This window comes from Pleurodeles waltl, chromosome 10 (assembly GCF_031143425.1).
Source record: "Pleurodeles waltl isolate 20211129_DDA chromosome 10, aPleWal1.hap1.20221129, whole genome shotgun sequence".
Taxonomy (NCBI): Eukaryota; Metazoa; Chordata; class Amphibia; order Caudata; family Salamandridae; genus Pleurodeles; species Pleurodeles waltl.
In genome coordinates, this window is record NC_090449.1 from 244,084,229 (window position 1) to 244,104,717 (window position 20,489).

The 20,489-nt window shown below is 42.6% G+C and overlaps 1 protein-coding gene across 1 annotated transcript in view; it reads left to right on the forward strand.

The window, feature by feature from the left end:
• OTOA (otoancorin) overlaps positions 1–20,489 on the forward strand; it is a 291,404-nt gene that overhangs the window by 52,169 nt on the left and 218,746 nt on the right. Inside the window, 3 exon segments of the mRNA XM_069212309.1 lie at positions 6,748–6,887; positions 10,165–10,288; positions 15,620–15,835. Of these exon segments, the coding sequence (XP_069068410.1) occupies positions 6,748–6,887; positions 10,165–10,288; positions 15,620–15,835 (480 nt within the window).

Sequence of the window (20,489 nt, forward strand, 5' to 3'; positions counted from 1 at the left end):
GGTAACAGATCCTGGTGAGAGCCCAACAAGATACCCATCATAAATTCCCCTAGGTGTCTAGTTTTAAAAAATGCACTGATTTGGTAGGTTTCGCTAGGTGCCGTCTGAGCTAGAGGCCAAAATCCACAGCTAGGCACTTTCCAAAAAACACAGCAGATTTCAAAGTAAAAATGTGATGTGTTCATGTTGCCTTTCCTGTCACGGGCATTAGGTTTACCCACGCAAGTGAGGTACTATTTTTATCGGGAGACTTGGTGGAACACAGAATAGCAGAACAAGTATTATTGCCTCTTGTCCTTCTCTACATTTTTTCCTTCCAAATGTAAGATAGTGTGTAAAAAAGACGTCTATTTGAGAAATGCCTTGTAATTCACATGCTATTATGGGCACCCCGGAATTTATAGATGGGCAAATAACCATTGCTTCTCAACACGCTGGCCCTCATTATGACATTGGTGGTAAATTCCACTTGCTGCCATGCCGACTGCCGCCAACATACCGCCGTGGCTATCTGCCAACCATATTATGACACACACATACCAATCCGTCACTATACAGCCACACACACAAGTTCACCAGCCCAAAGGTCAGTGATAAACTGGCGGTATCCAAACCCACACCGTTACGCCAACAGAACTACGCCCACAACCTTATGACCTACAAATCACAGCGGCGGACATTCAATGGCGGTAAACCATTGGCGGTACATACTGCCGCACTCAAAATACACACAACCTAACAAAACAACACTACATTGGTCAATTCAAACAACACACACCTGACATGTTTACACACACCACACCCACACACCCACACCACTATAAACACACACCCACATTACCCACAACCCTTTGCGACTACTAACCATTGCCAACAGAGAGAGAGTCAGCAAGAGCACCCACACAACCAGAGCCACATACCACCATTACCTATACACCACCCACGCACCTCACAACACACAACTCAACACATCACCCTACACACCCTCACCCACACCACTCACACCACACTCATGGCACCACAACGACACCCTATGTTCTCTGAGGAGGAGCTAAGGGTCATGGTGGAGGAAATCATCCGGGTAGAGCCACAGCTATTTGGATCACAGGTGCAGCAGATATCCATTGCTAGGAAGATGAAGCTAAGGCGGAGGATCGTGGACAGGGTCAATGCCGTGGGACAGCACCCCAGAACAAGGGAGGACATCAGGAAGAGGTGGAATGACCTACGGGGGAAGGTACGTTCCATTGCAGCAAGACACCAACTAGCTTTACAGAGGACTGGCGGTGGACCCCCACCTCCTCCCCCACAACTAACAACATGGGAGGAGCAAGTCTTGGCAATCATGCATCCTGAGGGCCTGGCAGGAGTAGCGGGAGGACTGGAATCTGGTAAGTCAATTCTCTATTACTACCACCCCTCTATCTGCATGCCATCACATACCCCACCCTCACCCTCACTCCCATCACTCCACCACCCCCCACACACCCAACCATCACAACCCACTCATCCCAATGCCAAGCCCTGCATGCAACACCAGTGCATGGATACCTATCACCACAGCATGCACACTAGAGAGAATCACCTAGCCCACCACATAACAACTCACACAAGGAAAAGCTGCCAGGGCAAATCCAACCAAAGAGGGCAACACATCCATGCACAATATGTCACACACAGAAACAATAACATTTAATTTACATCCCCACAGGTAACCCAGCCAAAGTCACTGGCAAAGAGGTGCCAGCAACATCCAGTCCTCCCACAGAAGCGGCCCACAGTGATGACAGCCGCTCTAGTTGCCTGGATCTGGATGACCAACCTGGCCCATCTGGGACCTCCGGACAGTCTATTACCCAGGCACACTCTCACACCACCACAGAGCCACCCCCTCCGGAAACACCACCACAGTACCCACCCAGCGGGCCCATACCTCTGTCCCCAGGACACGTCAATCAGCAGTGTGCCCACCACTATAGGGACCCCAGGGCACCCCACAAACACAGGACAATCAGGGACCTGGGGTCAGTGGCAGTAGGAACACGGTTCAGGGGACAGAGGCACAGGACAACAGGGAAGCTGGGAGGACTGCTGTGTGACACGGGAAGGACAGGCCCAGGTAACCGACCCTCCAGGAGGCACTCACTGCAATCCTGAGAGCATACCAACATTCCCAGGCAACGCTGGGACAGATTCTGGACAAGTTGCAGGAGAACATGCGGCTGCAGGAGGGACAGTACCTGGGGATCAGGGAGGACTTGAAGGACATCAACACCACCCAGGCCTCCATTGCAGGGGTGTTGGCAGACATGGCCAACAGAATGAGGGAGGCAATGACACACCACCGGGCCCCTGACACTAGCCAAACCACTGATCAGCCCTCCACCTCCGCTGCCGCTAATGGACAGGAAACCCCGCCACAGGACCAACAGGCCACCAGCACCCCTCCCCCTGCAGAAGGAGAACCACCCCGCAAATGTTCCCTGCGATCCAGGCAGAAGCCAGAGGCTATTGCCAAGACCCCCGCCAGGAAATGAGACTCTCCTGATTGTCACCCTTGTGCCCCACTCTGTCACCCTGTCCAACTTGAACTGCCATTGCTCCCCTTCCTATGCCCCCTTGGACAATGCACCTGTGATACAAATAGACTGGACCCTAACCTGGACTTTCCTCCATCATCAACCCAGCCCATTCCACTACCCCCTCTTCTTCAGAGCACTGCAATAAACACACTTTGATAAAATACAATTATGGTGTATGTCAAATGTTTTCAAAATGTATTCGTTTAACCAGGTTCAAACATTGCAATTCAACTGTACAGTAATGTTTACATTGGAAATACCTGTAGTTGTCTGCACTGACCACACCAGGAGCAATAGTGGGGCACCAACGTCTGCAAAAATGGATGCCAAAGGGTACAGTGAGTGGGCATAGAAGTAGGAATACACAACCTGCCAGTGACAATGTCACACATCAAACTGTCAATGAAATGTGTACTAACTTCACTTCCTGTTAGCTAGGAAAATCTACATTCTAAGTCCAAAGGGAAGATTACCACCATCAAAATTTGTTGACCAATGGGTGGAAATGAGAACTTCTTGGGCACTGGATCTTTCAGCTGTTTAGCTGCCTTGAGGGAATCTTCAAGGTCAACCTGAAACAGGAGGTCTTTGGATGCCTTCATCCCTAGGGCATGGTGAGCATGAGGGGCCTCATCATTTACGTTTATCGCTGCTGTCCATTGTTATGATCCTTTAGAATGCAAGCTCCTTCTGAAGCGATCACCACAAACTGCATATCCCTTTCTTGAAACATATACCTTTGCCACCATCCTTCTTTTCTTGAGGACAATTCCAAAACAGACTAATCATACAGTTGTGGTGGCTAAAATCTGATCAACGCCAACCTACATGTTTGAATGACATTTTCATCCTTCCACCAATTTAAGAACTTTGGCTTTGAGAACACTGCAAGGCTCACCTGGAGTCTTGCTTGAGAATACTTGCAAGGGTTTTTTAAAACAGGGCTTAGAGACATGGTCCAGCTCCTTTTCAGTGATGCATACAGAGGGCTAATCAGTTTAGATATTACTTACGTATAGAGTAAGGCCCATATTTAAACTTTTTGGTGCCAAAGTGTGCTAACGCAGTTTTGCACTAAAAAGTTTAGCGCCGGTTTGCACCATTCCTGAGTGCCAGCCGGGTGCCATATTAATGAAATGGCGTAAGCCGGCGCTAAGCTTGGGCTAGTGTCAAGTAAAATGATGCTAGCCGGGTGTGTGTGGCGGGAGAGGAGATGGAGGTTGAACGTAAAAAAATGACGCTAGGCCGGTTAGAGGGAAAAATAAATGCCTCAAACCAGGCTAACATCATTTTCTGATGCACAACCATCCATAACACATGACTCCTGTCTTAGAAAAGACAGGAGTCATGCCCACCACCACAATGGCCAGCATAGAGGACCAGTGTACCCTGGGCATTGCCATTGCACCCAGGGCCATGCACGGGGCCCCAAGTTAGGGCCCCCAATGGCACTTAAAAAAACATACTTACCAATACTTACCCTACTTACCTGGGATGGGGTCCCCCATCCTCTGGTGTCCCTCTGGTGTGGGTAGGGGTGTTCCTGGGGCTTGGGAGGGGACCTGTGGACCCATTTCATGGTATTTAACCATCAAAATGGGTCCACAGGTCCCCTAATGCTTGGTCTGACCCAGGCATTAAATAATGGTGCAAAGCAAGGTTTGCACCATTATTTAGCCCCTCCTGCCACCCATGCGTCATTTTAGCATGGAGGGATAAATATAGAGCTATAGGGATAGCACCATTTTTTAGATGGGAACACCTACCTTGCATCTCATTGACGCAAAGTAGGTGCACACATCCAAAAAATAGTGCAAACTCCTATATTTTGATGCTAGACATGTCTAGTGTCAAAATATAAATATGGAGTTGTTTTCGCTGAATTTGCGTTAAAATAAATGACACAAATTTGGTGCAATCATAGTATAAATATGCCCCTTAGAGATTTGTGTCCTAACAGTGACCCACCAGTGATTCCCAACACAGAGTTTGGCAAATGCTGGTGTGGTGGCAAACGTCCTTGTACTTTGAAGCAAGCTGTATCATACTGTCCTTGAGTGACACTGTATTTTTTAGGTCTGCATTAGCCAAGACGTTTTGATCTTACTTAAGTTATATTTGTCTTTTATACTTACGTGCAAGGGCATTCTGCCAACCCTCTTCATCCAGTGGTCTATTATTGTGTCATTCACATTTTTCTTCCACTCACTACAGCATACAGCTGGGGGCAGTTTGCCAACCCACTTCAGCCACTGACCTACTTCAGTGTGAGTGAGGGTATTCTGCCCTTTCACAGAGAACACATCCATACACATAGTAGTTTGCTTACGTGCTAGGGACTACGAAAGTAATGTGTGTTTTGTGAGATCACAAAAATACTTTTGCTTTTAGCCATTTTGTTAACATTGATAAGGGTCCGGCAGCTTCCTCAACCATAAAGCTTGCCAAAATCCATGACAACTCAAGTACTGACAAAACCAAAATCTTGGGTGGCCAACAAATAGAGCTATTGGCTTTTCCTTGCTCCTCAGTGGAGTCAAAAGTTGGCTATTCACAAACACATTTACAATTATTTGAAGTAGTACTACAGTATAAAAGACTACTCTTTTATGTAGTCTTAAATGCATTTTTGAATTGTTACATTTACACAATTGCAAGCATTTACATGTATACACGTTGATTTCAGGGGGATCATTATCTGACAGATGATTAGTGGGTCAGTAAGACTCAGCTGTAAACAGCGTCCAAATGTCCGATGCTTAATTTAAGCTGGTGGTTGTAGGCGTGGCCCACTTGCACTTTTTTTTAATGACTGGCACCGGTTTTTTTCAACCAAACTTTGATCAGAGCAAGAGAAAAATAAAACCCAAAAGGGGCAAAGGAGGAAGAGAAAGATAGCAAAACAATGATAGAAGGAGAAAGGAGGGATGATAAAGATCCTGTGAGAGTGAGACAAAGAGGTAGGGTGTGTCCTATGTTGGATTAGAGAGGAATGAAGTTGAATCAATGCTATGTAACCTCAGTGTTTGCCCGTCAACCTTCGATAGTGCTGGCTGCGAACTTATGAAGTGTCTGGGCCATGGCAATTCTTTTACGAATTAAGCACTGATGGTGCTACATTTAAACATGGGCCCATATATATACTTTTTTAGCGCCGCATTTGCGTCATTTTTTTACGCAAAAGCGGCGCAAACGTACAAAATATATTTTTTTTGTAAATTTGCGCCGATTTTGCGTCAAAAAACAACACAAATGCGGCTCTAAAAAAAGTATAAAGATGGGCCATACGGTCTCAGGTGCTGACACAAATTGGCACATGATCTAGGCAGACCTGTAATACCAATTGTGGGCATATATGATCATCCAGAAAAATGTTCAAGAAAGAAAAAACAAATTTACCCAAACACAGTGGATATTTGCGTAAATGATGAAATGGATGGAGCAGAGATATTTGTTAGCAGCCACAAAGAGGAACCAAAGGCAAGTTCTAAAAGAGAGATGGTGAAAGATCAAAACCCTAGACAAGCATTGTGAGTGTTGTGGTAGTCATTCTTCCTTAAAATGTTCTATGTGGCGTAACCTTTCTCAAGCGACACCACCTCAGACATAAACACAGTGTTAGTTGAGCCTTCGTGTCTGTACACTCACAGGATTCTCTTACCTAACTGCCAGAAAGATGGCCACAGGAATTTTAATAACAGTTCTGGAAAGAAGTTGTTGGGAAATTGCCATCTATAAATATCCATAGTGATCTGTATCCCAGGGTCCAAACACAACAACAAACACCCTGTCGGTATCACTTCTAGGCTGATCCACATTTCTATGAATAAAGTGCTTTGAGTATGTGTGCAGAGCAGATGCCCTAGACACAGTGATGCCCCCACTCACTGGAAGGCCCATATAAACTCTGTTATTTGTTTTTCTCTAGATCAGTTATGTGCTGTATCCTAGGACTAGGAAGAGTGGGAGAAAAATGAGTCTTGGTCAATTTGACCAGTGGTGCATAGTTCCTACTGACCACGGTTTCATCATATGACTTATTGGGGACCCAACAAATAACATATTTTTTTAATTAATGCAAAGACTAATGGCATGATGGTAAACCTTGTTGGATTAAAAGCAGAGAAGGTATTGGCTGATGTATGTGTGTGTGTCTCCATGATAGATTCGACTATTTATTAGCTATGACAATGCAACCAAGCAACTGGACACCGTATACGACATCACACCAAAACATGCTGAAGCTTTTCTCGAAAGAATTGATTCATCTGGATTTGATATGAGGAATGTTACCACTCTCTACAGGTAGGTTTGCATTATTTCTCATTACACTCCAAGAGTCTGATACCGTCTACTTACAGACATGAAATTTATTTCCATTAAAGGGAAATATCAGCTCAGCAGCAAGGCATACCATGGCAATGGATGTGCTGTTATAGAATAATAGTATGGGTCTGTTTGTAGTGTTTGGGTGAGTCCGTACATAGCTGGTATCAGTTCTCACTCCTTGTTGTGGCATGGTCCTTTGCTCAGTGGGAAAGTATGGTGTTCATTTTTAGTGTTTAGTAAAAAAACATGTTCCTGAATTTGCTTGCAATAGTGTTGTAGGGCGTGGAGGTCTATTTGGCCGCATAGGTCACCTTCCAGGTAGTGAACCATTTGTTCAAAACGAGAGATCTTCCAAGATGTCAGAAGTTATTATTGAGTAGCCCTGGATGTTGTTCATCCAGCGCTCCAATGCTGGAAGCAAGTGAAGATATTAGTATTTTAGAAGAGTGCAGCAATACATTGTTGGTTAAGACATTTAGGATGTTCTCTTACTGAGCATTCGCTCCTATTGTGATCTTTCATTAGCCCACAAGGATCATAGGACTCCTCTGTTTCAAACTCCGGAAGAAACAGCATTGGCTTTGCTTACTTAGTGTTTTTTTGGTAGTTATGATCTGTGTGAATTCATTGGGGAAAGTGGGTGCTCTTCTGTGGAATAAAACAATTCTCTGCATTTTCCCTGATAAAATAAATCATTGTCCTGACAAATGTTTAAGGCTAAAGGCTAAATCTCACTTCAAGAAACAGTACTGTTTGTCTTTGTTCCTAGTTCAGCTTCTCCAGAGGAATGTGTTTTTAACATTCTTTAGACATCCATAGAGTGTTGCTAGTTCGCATTGCTTTTACTTCAGGTTTTACAAAACTGAAACCATGGTTATATCTTTGGTAGGACTGATAAAAGTTAAAAGCTATCACTATGTTCTCTGAGCTGCTGGACCTGGCTGGCTGTCAGTGAAGCACTGAAAGTGTCTGATGTAGGAATAGGGGAATGGTGAAACAATCTTGGGCAAAGAAAAAATGCATTGGATGGGCAGAAATCTGCAAAGCGCCTTCAGGGATGACTAGTTACACTTTTGTACAGCATTAGGGATTGACTTTGGGAGACATCTAATCTACATTTGGGGAAAGTGTATTCAAATGTGGTGAAATATTGAAACTTTAATAGTGAACAATAAGTCTCTTGGAGGCTGCAGTTATCAGTTGCCTGATGTGCTTTTATTGTCTGCTGCTCTTGATTGCTTTGCTCCTCCTCGTAGGTAAGAACTGTGAGGAGGAAGTTTGATCATCTGGTAATGGGCTGACTACTGCTCAATAATCTTCATTACTTCATATCCATGGATTTCTGATCATGACCCATCACTCCTCCTCTTACCTCTTACAGCTACCCCCAAAGGTCATAACTGCTATTGTTGCTGCTCGGTGCAAACAAGAGAGGCACTGATATTTACAAAAGGTAAAGGGTGCAGACTTGCAATCTTCATTTTAAGAAAGAAAACAGAGGGCCTGTAGCATAGACAGGGCATGGTTTTAAAAACCACAGAGATCAACTGAATACTCTGGCCCGTATTTATACTTTTTTAGCGCCGCAATTGCGTTGTTTTTTTTACGCAAAATCGGCGCAAACTTACAAAATACAATTGGGACATATTTATACTTTTTGACGCAAAACTGCGCTAACGCAGTTTTGCGCCCAAAAAATTAGCGGCGGCTAACGCCATTCTGAAGCGCCATGCGGGCGCCGTATTTATTGAATGGCGTTAGCCGGCGTTAGCCGACCGGCGCTGCCTGGTGTGCGTGAAAAAAAAACACGTACACCAGTAAGCGCCAGCGTAGGGAAAAATGGCGTTTGGGCGTCCAAAAATGGGGCAAGTCAGGCTGAGGCAAAAAAATCGTCTTAAACCGATTTGCGCCATTTTTTTTTGCCGCCCAGACGCCATTAACATGACTCCTGTCTTAGCAAAGACAGGAGTCATGCCCCCTTGCCCAATGGCCATGCCCAGGGGACTTCTGTCCCTTGGGCATGGTCATTGGGCATAGTGGCATGTAGGGGGGCACAAATCAGGCCCCCCTATGCCACAATTTTTTTTTAAAAAAAATACTTACCACAACTTACCTTTTCTTCCCTGGGATGGGTCCCTCCATCCTTGGGTGTCCTCCTGGGGTGGGCAAGGGTGGCAGGGGGTGTCCCTGGGGGCTTGGGAGGGCACCTCTGGGCTCATTGTGAGCCCACAGGTCCCTTAACGCCTGCCCTGACCCAGGCGCTAAAATCCGGCGCAAATGCTGTTTTTTTAGTCCCGCCCACTCCCGGGCGTCATTTTTGCCCGGGAGTATAAATACGACGCATATGCATCGCAGTCATTTTTTAAGACGGGAACGCCTACCTTGCATATCATTAACGCAAGGAAGGTGTTCACGCAAAAAAATGACGCTAACTCCATGAACTTTGGCGCTAGACGCGTCTAACGCCAAAGTATAAATATGGAGTTAGTTTTGCGTCGAATTTGCGTCGAAAAAAACAACGCAAATTCGGCGCAAACGGAGTATAAATATGCAACAATTGTTTTTTGTAAATTTGCGCCAATTTTGCGTCAAAAAAAGACGCAAATGCGGCGCTAAAATAGTACAAATACGGGCCTCTGTCTCTTGAGTGAGGACTCGCCTCATAGCTAATGACTGTGAAGAAGAAGGTGAACAAGGTGGCAATTGGAGCAGACTAGATAACAGGGTGAGAGGGCAGAAACCGTGAAAGGGGAATAAGAGTGGAAAATGAGCTGTGAGGATACAGTATGTCCCACAACACAGCAATACACCCTTTTAACTGACCAGAATGCTCATGGACATTTTCTCTAAAAGAACAGTAATGACCCATATGTCTGTCAGGGCAGCCAAGATTACTAACATGGAAAACATAACCAGATGGCCCCGAGAAAACTGCCCTCTGCTAGGGAGATGGGCTGCCAGAGGAGGAAGCGAGGGCTATGCGAGTGTCCCTCATATGGAGAAGCGTAGCTTGCTCGCTCTAACTGCTGTACATCAGCATCATTAAAAACGATCATAGGACCTGCCTGACTGATTCAGCATGAGGCTTTACCTTTGAAGAAGAGTGCCCACAAAACAGAGATATGGACTGCCAGATGCAGGAATGATTCACGGAGCACAAATGTAAAATGCAAAACATGCTTATAATGTGTGAATTTAATACACTCTGTAATGCAGCTCTTTGTTAATAATTATTTTTCTTTCTGCATCTTAGGCTGGGCCTATTGGTTTGCTTTTATGACATCTTTCAACACATGGATGCGAGTTTGGCACAAGTTTTGCTTCATCAGATGATCAAATGCAACCAATTGAGAGGCTTCCATGCTGAGGTCCAGAAGGTACTAGCAAAAGATGTTCATGCTCTTACCATGGTTTGGCTTCACTGTACCAAATATTTTTTACCTTTGTGTAAAAAGGTGTCTGAAAAATATGGACACTATTGAGCTCGATTCACAAACCTGTTTTGGCCTTAAACATATGTTTACACTTGGAGGTGGCTTCATTTATAGCTGTTAGGCATAACTTTACAGAGGGCATCATTTCTTCTAGGTACCCTCACTGTGTTGTAACAGAAACGAAACAAAAACATGAGGAACATGTAGCTTCTACTAGCAAGGAGTCTAGAGTTGATCCAAATGTTTCAGGTTTTTCTAAGTCTAGCATTCTTTATTCACTCACAGGGCTATGTTAGGCTTATTGAAGGACTGTATAAACTAAAGGGAAGATGCTTCTATGGGAAAGAGTCGAGGGTTGAGGCTATTCCTAGTTTTTGAAACCTGAGCTGGAAAGGGATCTTCTACCATACATTAGTGACTTAAAGCAACATTGTTGTATCTGATAAAACAAGGAGGTTTCTGGCTGGAGAATAGTGGCTAGCCAGTTTCTGAGGGTAACTAGGACCTGTGGCACAACATAATCTGTGAAAGATACAGAACTTGTTCCTGAATTCAACTGGGAACTTTCAGACAAGCTTGTTGTGGTCCTGTTTCTATGTGTGCATATACATTCTGCCTAATGTTCCCCTCTGCAATTGGATTGTGAGTTTTTGGTAGGCTAATGTATAGAACATTGCAGTAGTCCATCGAGGTCATGACTGAAGTGTGTGTAAGCTCCATGCCGTTGCTGCCTTACATGAGAGGGTGGGAATTTCTAAAGGAGAGAAGGTTGGAAGATCTTCCATTGACCACTGCGTTGATTTATGAGTTGAAGTTGAGATCTGAATCAAAGATGATTCCCAGGTTTCTGACCTATTGGGCTGAGGTTGGCAAAGGTCAGTTAAATGCCAGTGGTACTTTTCTCACACAATCTCACAGTAGAATGCCTGGACAAATAAAAGTGGCTTTCTTTTATTAAAAAATACATGGTCTAGTCACTTGGAAATTTTAAGACGCAACTCAGTATTGTTCGCTCAACGATGTGCATCTGGGTATCATCGATGTACATCTGGAATTGTACCTTATGATGGTGTGGTACTAGAGTCAAACAAAGCATGTAAATATGAAGAGAAATAGGTAGGGACATGCCAGACGACAAAGCCAAACCAGGCTTGGTACAAATGTTCAAACCAGGCCCACTCCAGCTGACTGAAACAATAATGATGGCATGGGGCAAGTTTGGATCATAGTCACCCCATCCTCCTCTGAAAGCAGAGCCTTAAGCCTGCATCTTACCAGGAAAATACCATAGTGGCAGCATGACCAGTCCATGCCTGGAATTTGGCTGCCACTTGCAAAACTCTGCACTGCATTTTATAAAAAGAATAGATAGATGTACATAATTACCAACTCCAGTTAGGAGAATAGATTAAATAGAGTCATGGGCTATTCCTCATACAATAGACCATTCCTTTAATCTTCTCCATAGAATGATATGGTTCATTGTGTTGTAGGCAGCTGCAAATCTGAGTCGTATTGAGGGGATACATTTTGGGTTATGGGGGCAACTTTGTTATGTCCTTTGTGGTCAAATAATTCACAATGTTACTTCGACTACAGCTAGAACGTTGGCGAAATGACATTTGCAATGACAGTATTTCTATAAAAAGGATGATGTGTTTCTCACCGCTTCATCTGTTTTCAAACCTGAGAATCTATGCAGGTAAAACTGTTACAGTGTTTACCTTTCTTGATATTCCACATATCCATTCTCAGTCTGTGTCTCTTGACAATTTGCCATCAGGTTTTTTGTCAATCCTCATACTAAATTACAGCTATTTTTCAAAACATGTTGGAACCGTTTTGAGGTGGTGGGTGCAGCATGGGCTACTAGAACTCATCTATACCCAATAAAACATTGAAAGCCCTTCATTTAATCTTAAGATTTCACTCTTGCAGTTCACTCCCCTTGTGGTTTCTCGATGTCACCATGACAATTCATTTCTCACAGTCTACGAAAAGGCACCCTCGAGTCGTTGAAAGCAGTTCCACACTTGGCAGCCAGATTGATTGCTGAACCAAAGCAATTTAATCCTATTATCCCATTCTACAAGGATTGCGCTATTTTCGTTTGCAAGCAAGCAGTGCCTTTATCAATCTCTGCAAATCAGGCTTTCTCTGGTGCAACCACACTCACCTGGAATCCACTGGCAGAAGACATTAGATGTAATGGGAATCTTCTACCTTTCAAAAAAAAAAAAATATATATATTTTTCAACTCCAGTTAAATTGTTTTACTCTTTTTATCTTTCTCTTGATCCTTATTCCCCTTTAATTCATGTCTGCCCACTTCTTCATCTTTCTGCTACTTCGGTATATATGGTCCTATTCTTTCCATCCTCTTTTCCCCAAATATTAACTTTATAACTCCAGTCTGAACCCTCTAAACAAAGGTCTTGAAAGTGCCATCTCGATATTGTCTTCTTATTCACTTTGTTTCTTACCTTCTTTTCCACACATCCGCATCTCAGTGTTTCCTCTATGCATTCAGTTTTCAGTATCATTTGACCTCTTGTGTTCACTTGTCTCCCTATTACCCATCTCATCTCTATGACTTTCACTATTGAAGTATCAAGTTCGATCTCTTCCTTCTGGTACTCTGTTCTCTGAGATTACTGTTCTCTACCATCCTGGTGATGTCGACATTTCATCCGCCTCCTCCCCACCTTCCTGCTCTTCAACTCTCTCTTTCCTTTTGTCTCACCACTTTTGAAATTGTGTTTGATTTATTGGATCTCTACACCATGTATCATGCATCTCTCTTGTCTGCACACCTACGGTTTAATTAAAGTTCCTATTTTGAATTTTTTCACAATGTGGACATTTGGAACAATCGTCTTTGTTTATCTGTGCTAGGATATCCAAAGTCATTTTTAAGAGGGTCAATTTTCCGGCTTAATAATTGGCTTGTAGTGAAGTACACTGGCACTGCCTCATAATGCTGCGTTGTGCAAGTATGGAAATAACATGAATAAATAGACGTGGTGCTCTTACAAAAACAATCACTGTGTTTAAAAAGATCTTTAAAGTTCAAATTGATCAGTTTTATAAAGTCCCAAACTCACCAGCCTCAAAGAAAGATTGGGTGGCTCGCTTCTTTGCTTATTGTCCCAGTGTTTTATTGACCCCGACACAGATTCAGAAGGTGCATTTTTATTAGCAATGATTGCTGAAAAATCTCATGTATTATTTAGTGTGTATGCACCGACCACTAATATGATGAAATTCAGTTGGGCATTATCAAGCTAAATCCTGCCTTGTAATTTTCAGTTGCATCTTTGAGCGTGACTTCAGTCTTCCTGTGGTCTCATACATGAATCATCAATGTAAAGCTGTGTTTTGTCCTGTGAAATACATTTTGAAAATCAAAAAGCTTATTAAACACCTGCTCGCTTGTAGAGCTTAATTTGTAAAACCAAAAAAAAGAGTGCAGTAGCCCAATTTTTCGGAGGAGTTCGTGGTTGGTACTGCGGATTGTTAGGTTTGCCAAATACGAAGATTTCCTAGTCCTGAATCCACCCCATGTGTTTTTTCTTTCACCAAACTAGACTTTCTGTCTTATTATCTCACTCTTGCAGTTTTTCATCTCTCCTGCCCCCCTTTATCATTGACTTCATATCTCACACCTCCTCCTTTCCCAATTTTCCGCTCTGTCTCCTTTGCTCTGAGTGAACATCTGATGATGAGAAATAGATCCCATTCCAACCCTGTACTCACCACCTGCTGCCGCTGCCACAACCTAAGCACTGCTTGCTTGACCAGCGGAGACTAATTCACTTTGTTCTTCTACACTTCTTGCCCCCAAGAATTGCTTATCTTTTGACCTCAAGCTAATTATTGCAAAACAGTATTGATGCAGTAATCCACTTAATTGTATCTCAGGTTACACTCACTTTTCAACTCTATTATTCCTTTGTTAAAAAAGGGAAAATCTCAGATGGTCCTTAATTCTGTGGGTTTTTTTACAAGTTAGTTCTTACCAAAAAAAAGCTCATACATAGTGTAGTTTTTCCTGAATAAGAATCACAGTCAATTCAATTCTCTTTATTCGGTCAAAATTTAGACCATTAAAGTACAATCAACCATACATCAGTACTTAAAAAGAAGAAAAACGAGAAAGAAATATGTAAAAATAAATAGTAAAAAACTCTTAATAAATACTAAAAGAATCACAGTCCATTACCTTCTTAATAGCCGGAGGAGTGTCTTGGCAATTTCTTCATCCATCTAAACCTTTAGTATCTAGTATAAGAAAAAACTGAATGATCAGAAAAAGCAAGAAAATTAGGACCTAGAAAAACTAAAATAGAATGTCATTTGAGTTGAAAAAGGTGCAAAGAAAAAGAGTAGAAGTTAATCAAAATAACAAAATGAGCTTACATTACTTGAATTAAATAAAGCAAGTGGTCCCTCCGTCTACTATCTCAGCATCAAGTAAATTAAGATTCAGGCCCCCGCTCTAAAGAATAACTCTAGATTACACATTCATATCCAATCAGTTTTGCAACTTCTAAAAGAGTTATCTGCAGCATTGCATATGTTACAGTTTTAATGTGCAAAACCTTTATTCCACCACATGGCATTATGGGATAACAAAGAACATTCACATCTCCTCCCACTAAGCTTCTAACCTCCAGCTAGAGTGAAAGGAACTTGTGGGAAAATGGGGAGGGGTGAGGCACACCTATCAGTAATAGTTTTTTGTTGAAACTGAAATTGTACATTTCCATCCTACAGAACCCATTGAAATCCATCCTTATGCTTTTAGCTTGATGAATATTAAACAATCGCTATAGTGGGACAGCGGAAGTACTATTGAAAAGCTTCTGCTTGGCCTGAGTAAGGTAGCATTATTGGGCGCAGAGGCAGTCAACATCAGAAGTTTGGGGCCTTCTCAGGGCTTGTAGACCTGAGATGCTGGCAGGTGCACATAGGACTGTGTGAGCAGAACCAACTTTTCATGGCAATCTATAAGATCAGTATGCCTACAACCACACAAATGTGCAAAACACATCACATCCTTTCTCATCCTTCCTTTTTTCTGTTTTCATCCCAGCAGTTCTAATTTGACTGATCTGTGCATTCCAAGATAGACTGCAAGAAATTCTATAACAGGAAGTACCAAATGAATTCCAATTAATGTGGGAGGTTCTTCTATTATGCTAATTTCAGTGAACCTGTCAATGAGAATCAGCAACAGTTCTCTTCATCTGTTTTTCTCTGTTCCCATTCTAGGTCAAGTCATTACTTCTGGACATTGCCATGCTAAACCAGAATCTCAATGAGACTCTTGGATCTCTCTCTGATGCTGTAGTTGGACTGACCTTGGGGCAGTTAGAGTCCTTGTTGCCGGAGGCTGTACAGAACTCTATTTTAACATTGCAGCAAGTATCGGGGTGGACAAAAAGCCAAAGTATGATATTAGCTGGTAAATTCCTAAATTCTGAAAAGGTGAGATTGTGTATGTCCTATTAGTAAAATGATGGCTATAATGCTAATGGTCATTTATTGACAACTTCAAAGAAAGTTATATTTGCAAATAGTAGCATACAGGTTTCCAAAAAGTGATCGTCAAAGCCCCATCGCCCCAACCACCCCATCACATCTGAGAACACCATGATTGCATGTAGTTGCAGCTTTAAATTATGTTTCAGATTTTATAAGCATTCAGGAGTGAGACCATTGCAGGTAACAGAAATGCATATCTCTGACTTTCATAAATAAAAGATTCCCTTCTACCTTGCCTCCTACAGTATATTCTGTTTGGACTGTACATAAGCCAATCTGAGAAACCTTTACGTTTGTCTCTTTTAAATTTCTCTGAAACCTTTCATTCAATGGACTTCCTAGATCAATTTGAGCAGTCACCTCACTTCTAGTGTTTAAAGTTACTCTCAAAGTACACTATCTACTTCTAGAAAACATCTCTGCTGCCATACCTCACAAACTTACAACATAAACATCCAAAGGTGTTTGCCTACCAACAATATAACTCACCATGGTAAGTATGGCCTCCAATGAAACCCTCTATAATGAATTACTGGAAGACAATCCAGTTATTCAGTACTGTGAATTAACAGTGGGAGCCAAAGTTGTTTCCCTCTGTTACTATGTCACACAGGGAAGTGCTTGTTTAGCCTGTGTTTCGCCACCTCGCCTGGGTCAGTAAATTTGGTTAAACACTGTTGTTCTTACCCTCTTTCAGCCACTTTCTCCTGGGTTTCCACAGAACAGAGGGAGGCGGGTGAACGAAGGTGGGCCATTGCCTTCTCCAGCCACCTTCTCTGCAGACCATCGCTGACAGGTGAAAACCTAATCTGGCAATAGTAGCTCTTGTAGAGCCTCTGTCAGTATGGTGCCTGCTATCTACTCTCAGTGTGAGAGCAGAGACATCAGCTTTGTGGAAAGAGTGGGACAGATGTCATAGAGTGTTGTGGGGTTCTAGCAGTTGGATTGTTTTTTATATATTTTGGTGGGTTCAAAAAGGAGAGGATAAATGTAGAGGGTGCCCTGAAATGGAGGCCATGCTATTTTGAGGTTATGATATTTTTTACATTTAGGTGGAGAAGTGGTAATTGTAAAGGATGCTGTGGATAGGTGGCAGGAAGCAAAGTATTTTTTAAAAATCTTTAGAAGATGGTGGGGAGGCCATGTTATGGATGTCTCCCCCATTACTCCTTCACCCAGACAGATATTGAAAGCTGGGGTGTATGAGTTTGGAGTCCACCAACCTCTGCAAAACCAAAGACCTCCTGCTCTTCAGAAAGGGCTCAAGACATGGCTATTCGAAAAGTGACCCACCTGCCCCCCCCCCAAGCGCCTTGAGACCCTCACAGGTGAGTAGCGAGCTATATACATTTTTTGATTGTTTGATTGATTGATTGCAGCTGTTATATCCCATTTACTATGCTAAACATTGATCTAACAATTGTATGTTGCAGGACATTCTAATGTTTGATCTCCTGATGTCGAGTGCCCACCCTACTGTGAGTGAATAATGGTTTGTGCATGGAATGCTGGTTGAAGGAGGTGAGGGTGGGTCTGAGGAGATTGATTCGATGTATGACAGAACAGAAATGAGAGTTATGAACTTGCTGTGCTTTCACCTCAGTTTCCTGTGTTGCTACACATCTCAATTTTGGCAATGAGGATGGGATATAAACTGTCCTCGGGTTGTATATTGTGGGCTGCCAGCATGGAGTGCTGTTTTCCGGTCAGTGTCTGAAGCCCTCATCACCAACCAGCTTGTGTGGTTTCTCACCATCCTACACTATTGGTGAGTTGTCTGAGGAGGAGCCAGTAGAGTCCCCCCTTCTTAGATGCACTGCCCCATCCCTAGGGTAACAGAGCTTCTTCCAGGCTGGAAACACATGCTAGGCGCACCGAGACACAAGGCGCTTAGAGTCAGGCATGCCTCAAAGGGTTGAAATTCCTCAAACCTTCGGTGTCAGCCACTATCTGGGCTAATGTCCCTTGTGTGCACAATGAACATTATTAAGTGTGACTGAAATTATTGCACAGTTACATTTGTTTTTCATTAAAGGAAAACCATTATGTTAAGCTGAAGGGAAAGCCTTTTCAGACATACATCCTATAAATTGAGTGTTGGCATGCTAAAATGCAGTTTTATCAACCTCAGAAGTTCCTGCAAAGTAAGGGAGATGCAACAATCCTGTGGAAACAGTCAAAGGAGGAATTTCAGATGAACCTGGTAGCAACTCATGCCAACAAGATTAGTGTAGAACGGAGTAAGGGCATTTTTCTACATTGCCTAGGATCCCGGAGGCAAGGGCATCTTTAGATCTTTACCTGAGGCTGAGACACCAGAGGATGATGAAGAATATATTGCATTGCAGGAGGCATTGCTTAGATTGGAGAGAAGGTGTAGGCCTAATATTAGGATTACACTTAAGCGGTATCATTTTTACACCAGAAAACAGAGCCAGGAAGACTCTTTTGATGAGCTTATAACAGCATTTCGAGGATAATCTACTATGTGAATGATTATTGACCAATTGATGGTAAATACAGACAGCAAGTGCATCAAGGAAAGGCTGTGGGTCATAGGAGAACCCACTCTTGATGAAGTCATCAAATCAGCGAAGGCCATTGAACAGTTGGTCTCATGTGTGAGTGAAGTAAACAACTAGAAACCCATGAATACACCAGGAAGGTGTGTAGTGTTTTTACTAAATAAGGAAGATCAGAAGTGAAGAAGCCTACAAAAAGTGAATCTAAATTGTCCTGTTTTTGATGTGGCAGTTTATGAAATATTGCTTCCTTTAAGAATTGCTCGCAATAGGCAAAGAGTGCAACATCTATGGGTGCACTGGGCATTTTAGTCGCGTATGCAAGGAAGGTCATCGCAACCAGAGACCAAGAGTAGCGCAGATTTGAGAAGACATGAGTTGCAGGGAATGGTAAAATTAGAGGGAGGATCAACATTAGGAATGGTTTTAATGGCTTGGGAGGTAACAGAAAAGCAGAACAATATGTTGACAGACCTCCGGTGTGCATGTTAAGTGTACTCAATACTGATTTGGTGGAGATGGTCAACTCCAGGTTAACATACACCATAATTGCTATGGAGTTATTTTTAATGAAATTTGCACATACTGTTGAACTATTAATAGTACCAGACATAAAAGCTGTATCCTTTGGTGGAAGATGAATTGAATTCAATGGATTTTGTTGCGCTAAAACTCAGTTCAGAGATAGGAGTGCAGACGTAAAGATCTATGTTAATCACAAGGGAATTTGTATGCTTGGTTGGAAGGACCACATGCTACTCTAAATAGTACTGGCCTCAAATGCACTTGATTCCATATTGCCCATCCGGGAGAATGATGAGGCTTTCTCTCTTGTATGAAAGTTTCCCAAAACCTTCATTGAGAATCTTGGTAAATTGTCTGGTTTCAAACACCATATCAAATTAAAGTGGGACATGTCCCTGTTAGACAAAAGTTGAGAGGAGTACCATTAAATGTAAGAAAAAAGTTGAAGAATGTGTTGCATGATCTTCATGTCAGGGAATAATAGAAGAAACAGAATCATCCAAGTGGGTGTCACCTATCGTCTTGACAAAAAAAGGTAATGGGAGCCTATACTTTTGTGTTGACTTAAGAGCTTTCAATGCTAATATCACCATTGATAGGCACCCCTGCCAAAGGTGAATGAGCTTAATTCATTTGTTAATGGAGGTACAGTATTATTATCGTTGGACTTAATACAAGCATACCATCAAGTTGAGTTTACAGCTGCTTTAAACCTCTGGCTGCATTCAATACTCCATATGGGCTATGCCAGTACAAAAGCATGCCATGTGGCTCTGCATCTACCTCGTCTGTTTTCCAGAGAGCAATGTATCATATTTTCAAGGACCTGGAGGATCAGGTGCTATGCTTCCAGTATGACATTCTGGTTTTCTGAAAAGACTCACAGAAACATCTGGAGATACTGTGTGTCATCTGTTCCTGGTCAAGACTACAAGTACATGGCCTGACGCTTTCACTTGACAAATGCAAGTTATTTAAAAGTCTAGTGAAATACCTGGGTGTCAAATTGACAGCAGGAATGGGTCCTAAGGATTCCTTAGTGTCTGCCATCAATGAAGCTCAGTGCCCCTTGCCCAAAAAGCAACTATTATCCTTTTGCACTATAAAAGTGGATGACAGTGATTATGTTCTAGGGGCTATTCTGTCCCAAAAACATGGTCATGATGAATGGGTAGTGGGGTGTGCCTCCAGAAAACTGCATCCCATGGAGAGACTCAATGCTGTAATTGAGCAAGAATTGTTGGTTTGAATGTAAGCAGTAAATCATTTCAGACATTTTATTTGGGGTACCAAATTCAAAGTGCAGACTGACCACAAACCTCCGATTCCCATATTGTCTCCTGGGGATAGTCTTAATTTAACTGTATGCATCACAAGATTAAATTCAAAATTGCAACAGTATTGCTTCACAATGTTTCATGTTCTGGGCAAAGGCAACAGATGTGCAGACCTTTTATCATAATCTCCTTGCCCAGAGTCTGGTAGTGTTGAGGATGAGGAAGATGAATTTGAAATGGTTGCTAATTTGAGAGAGATTTGTATCATGCAAA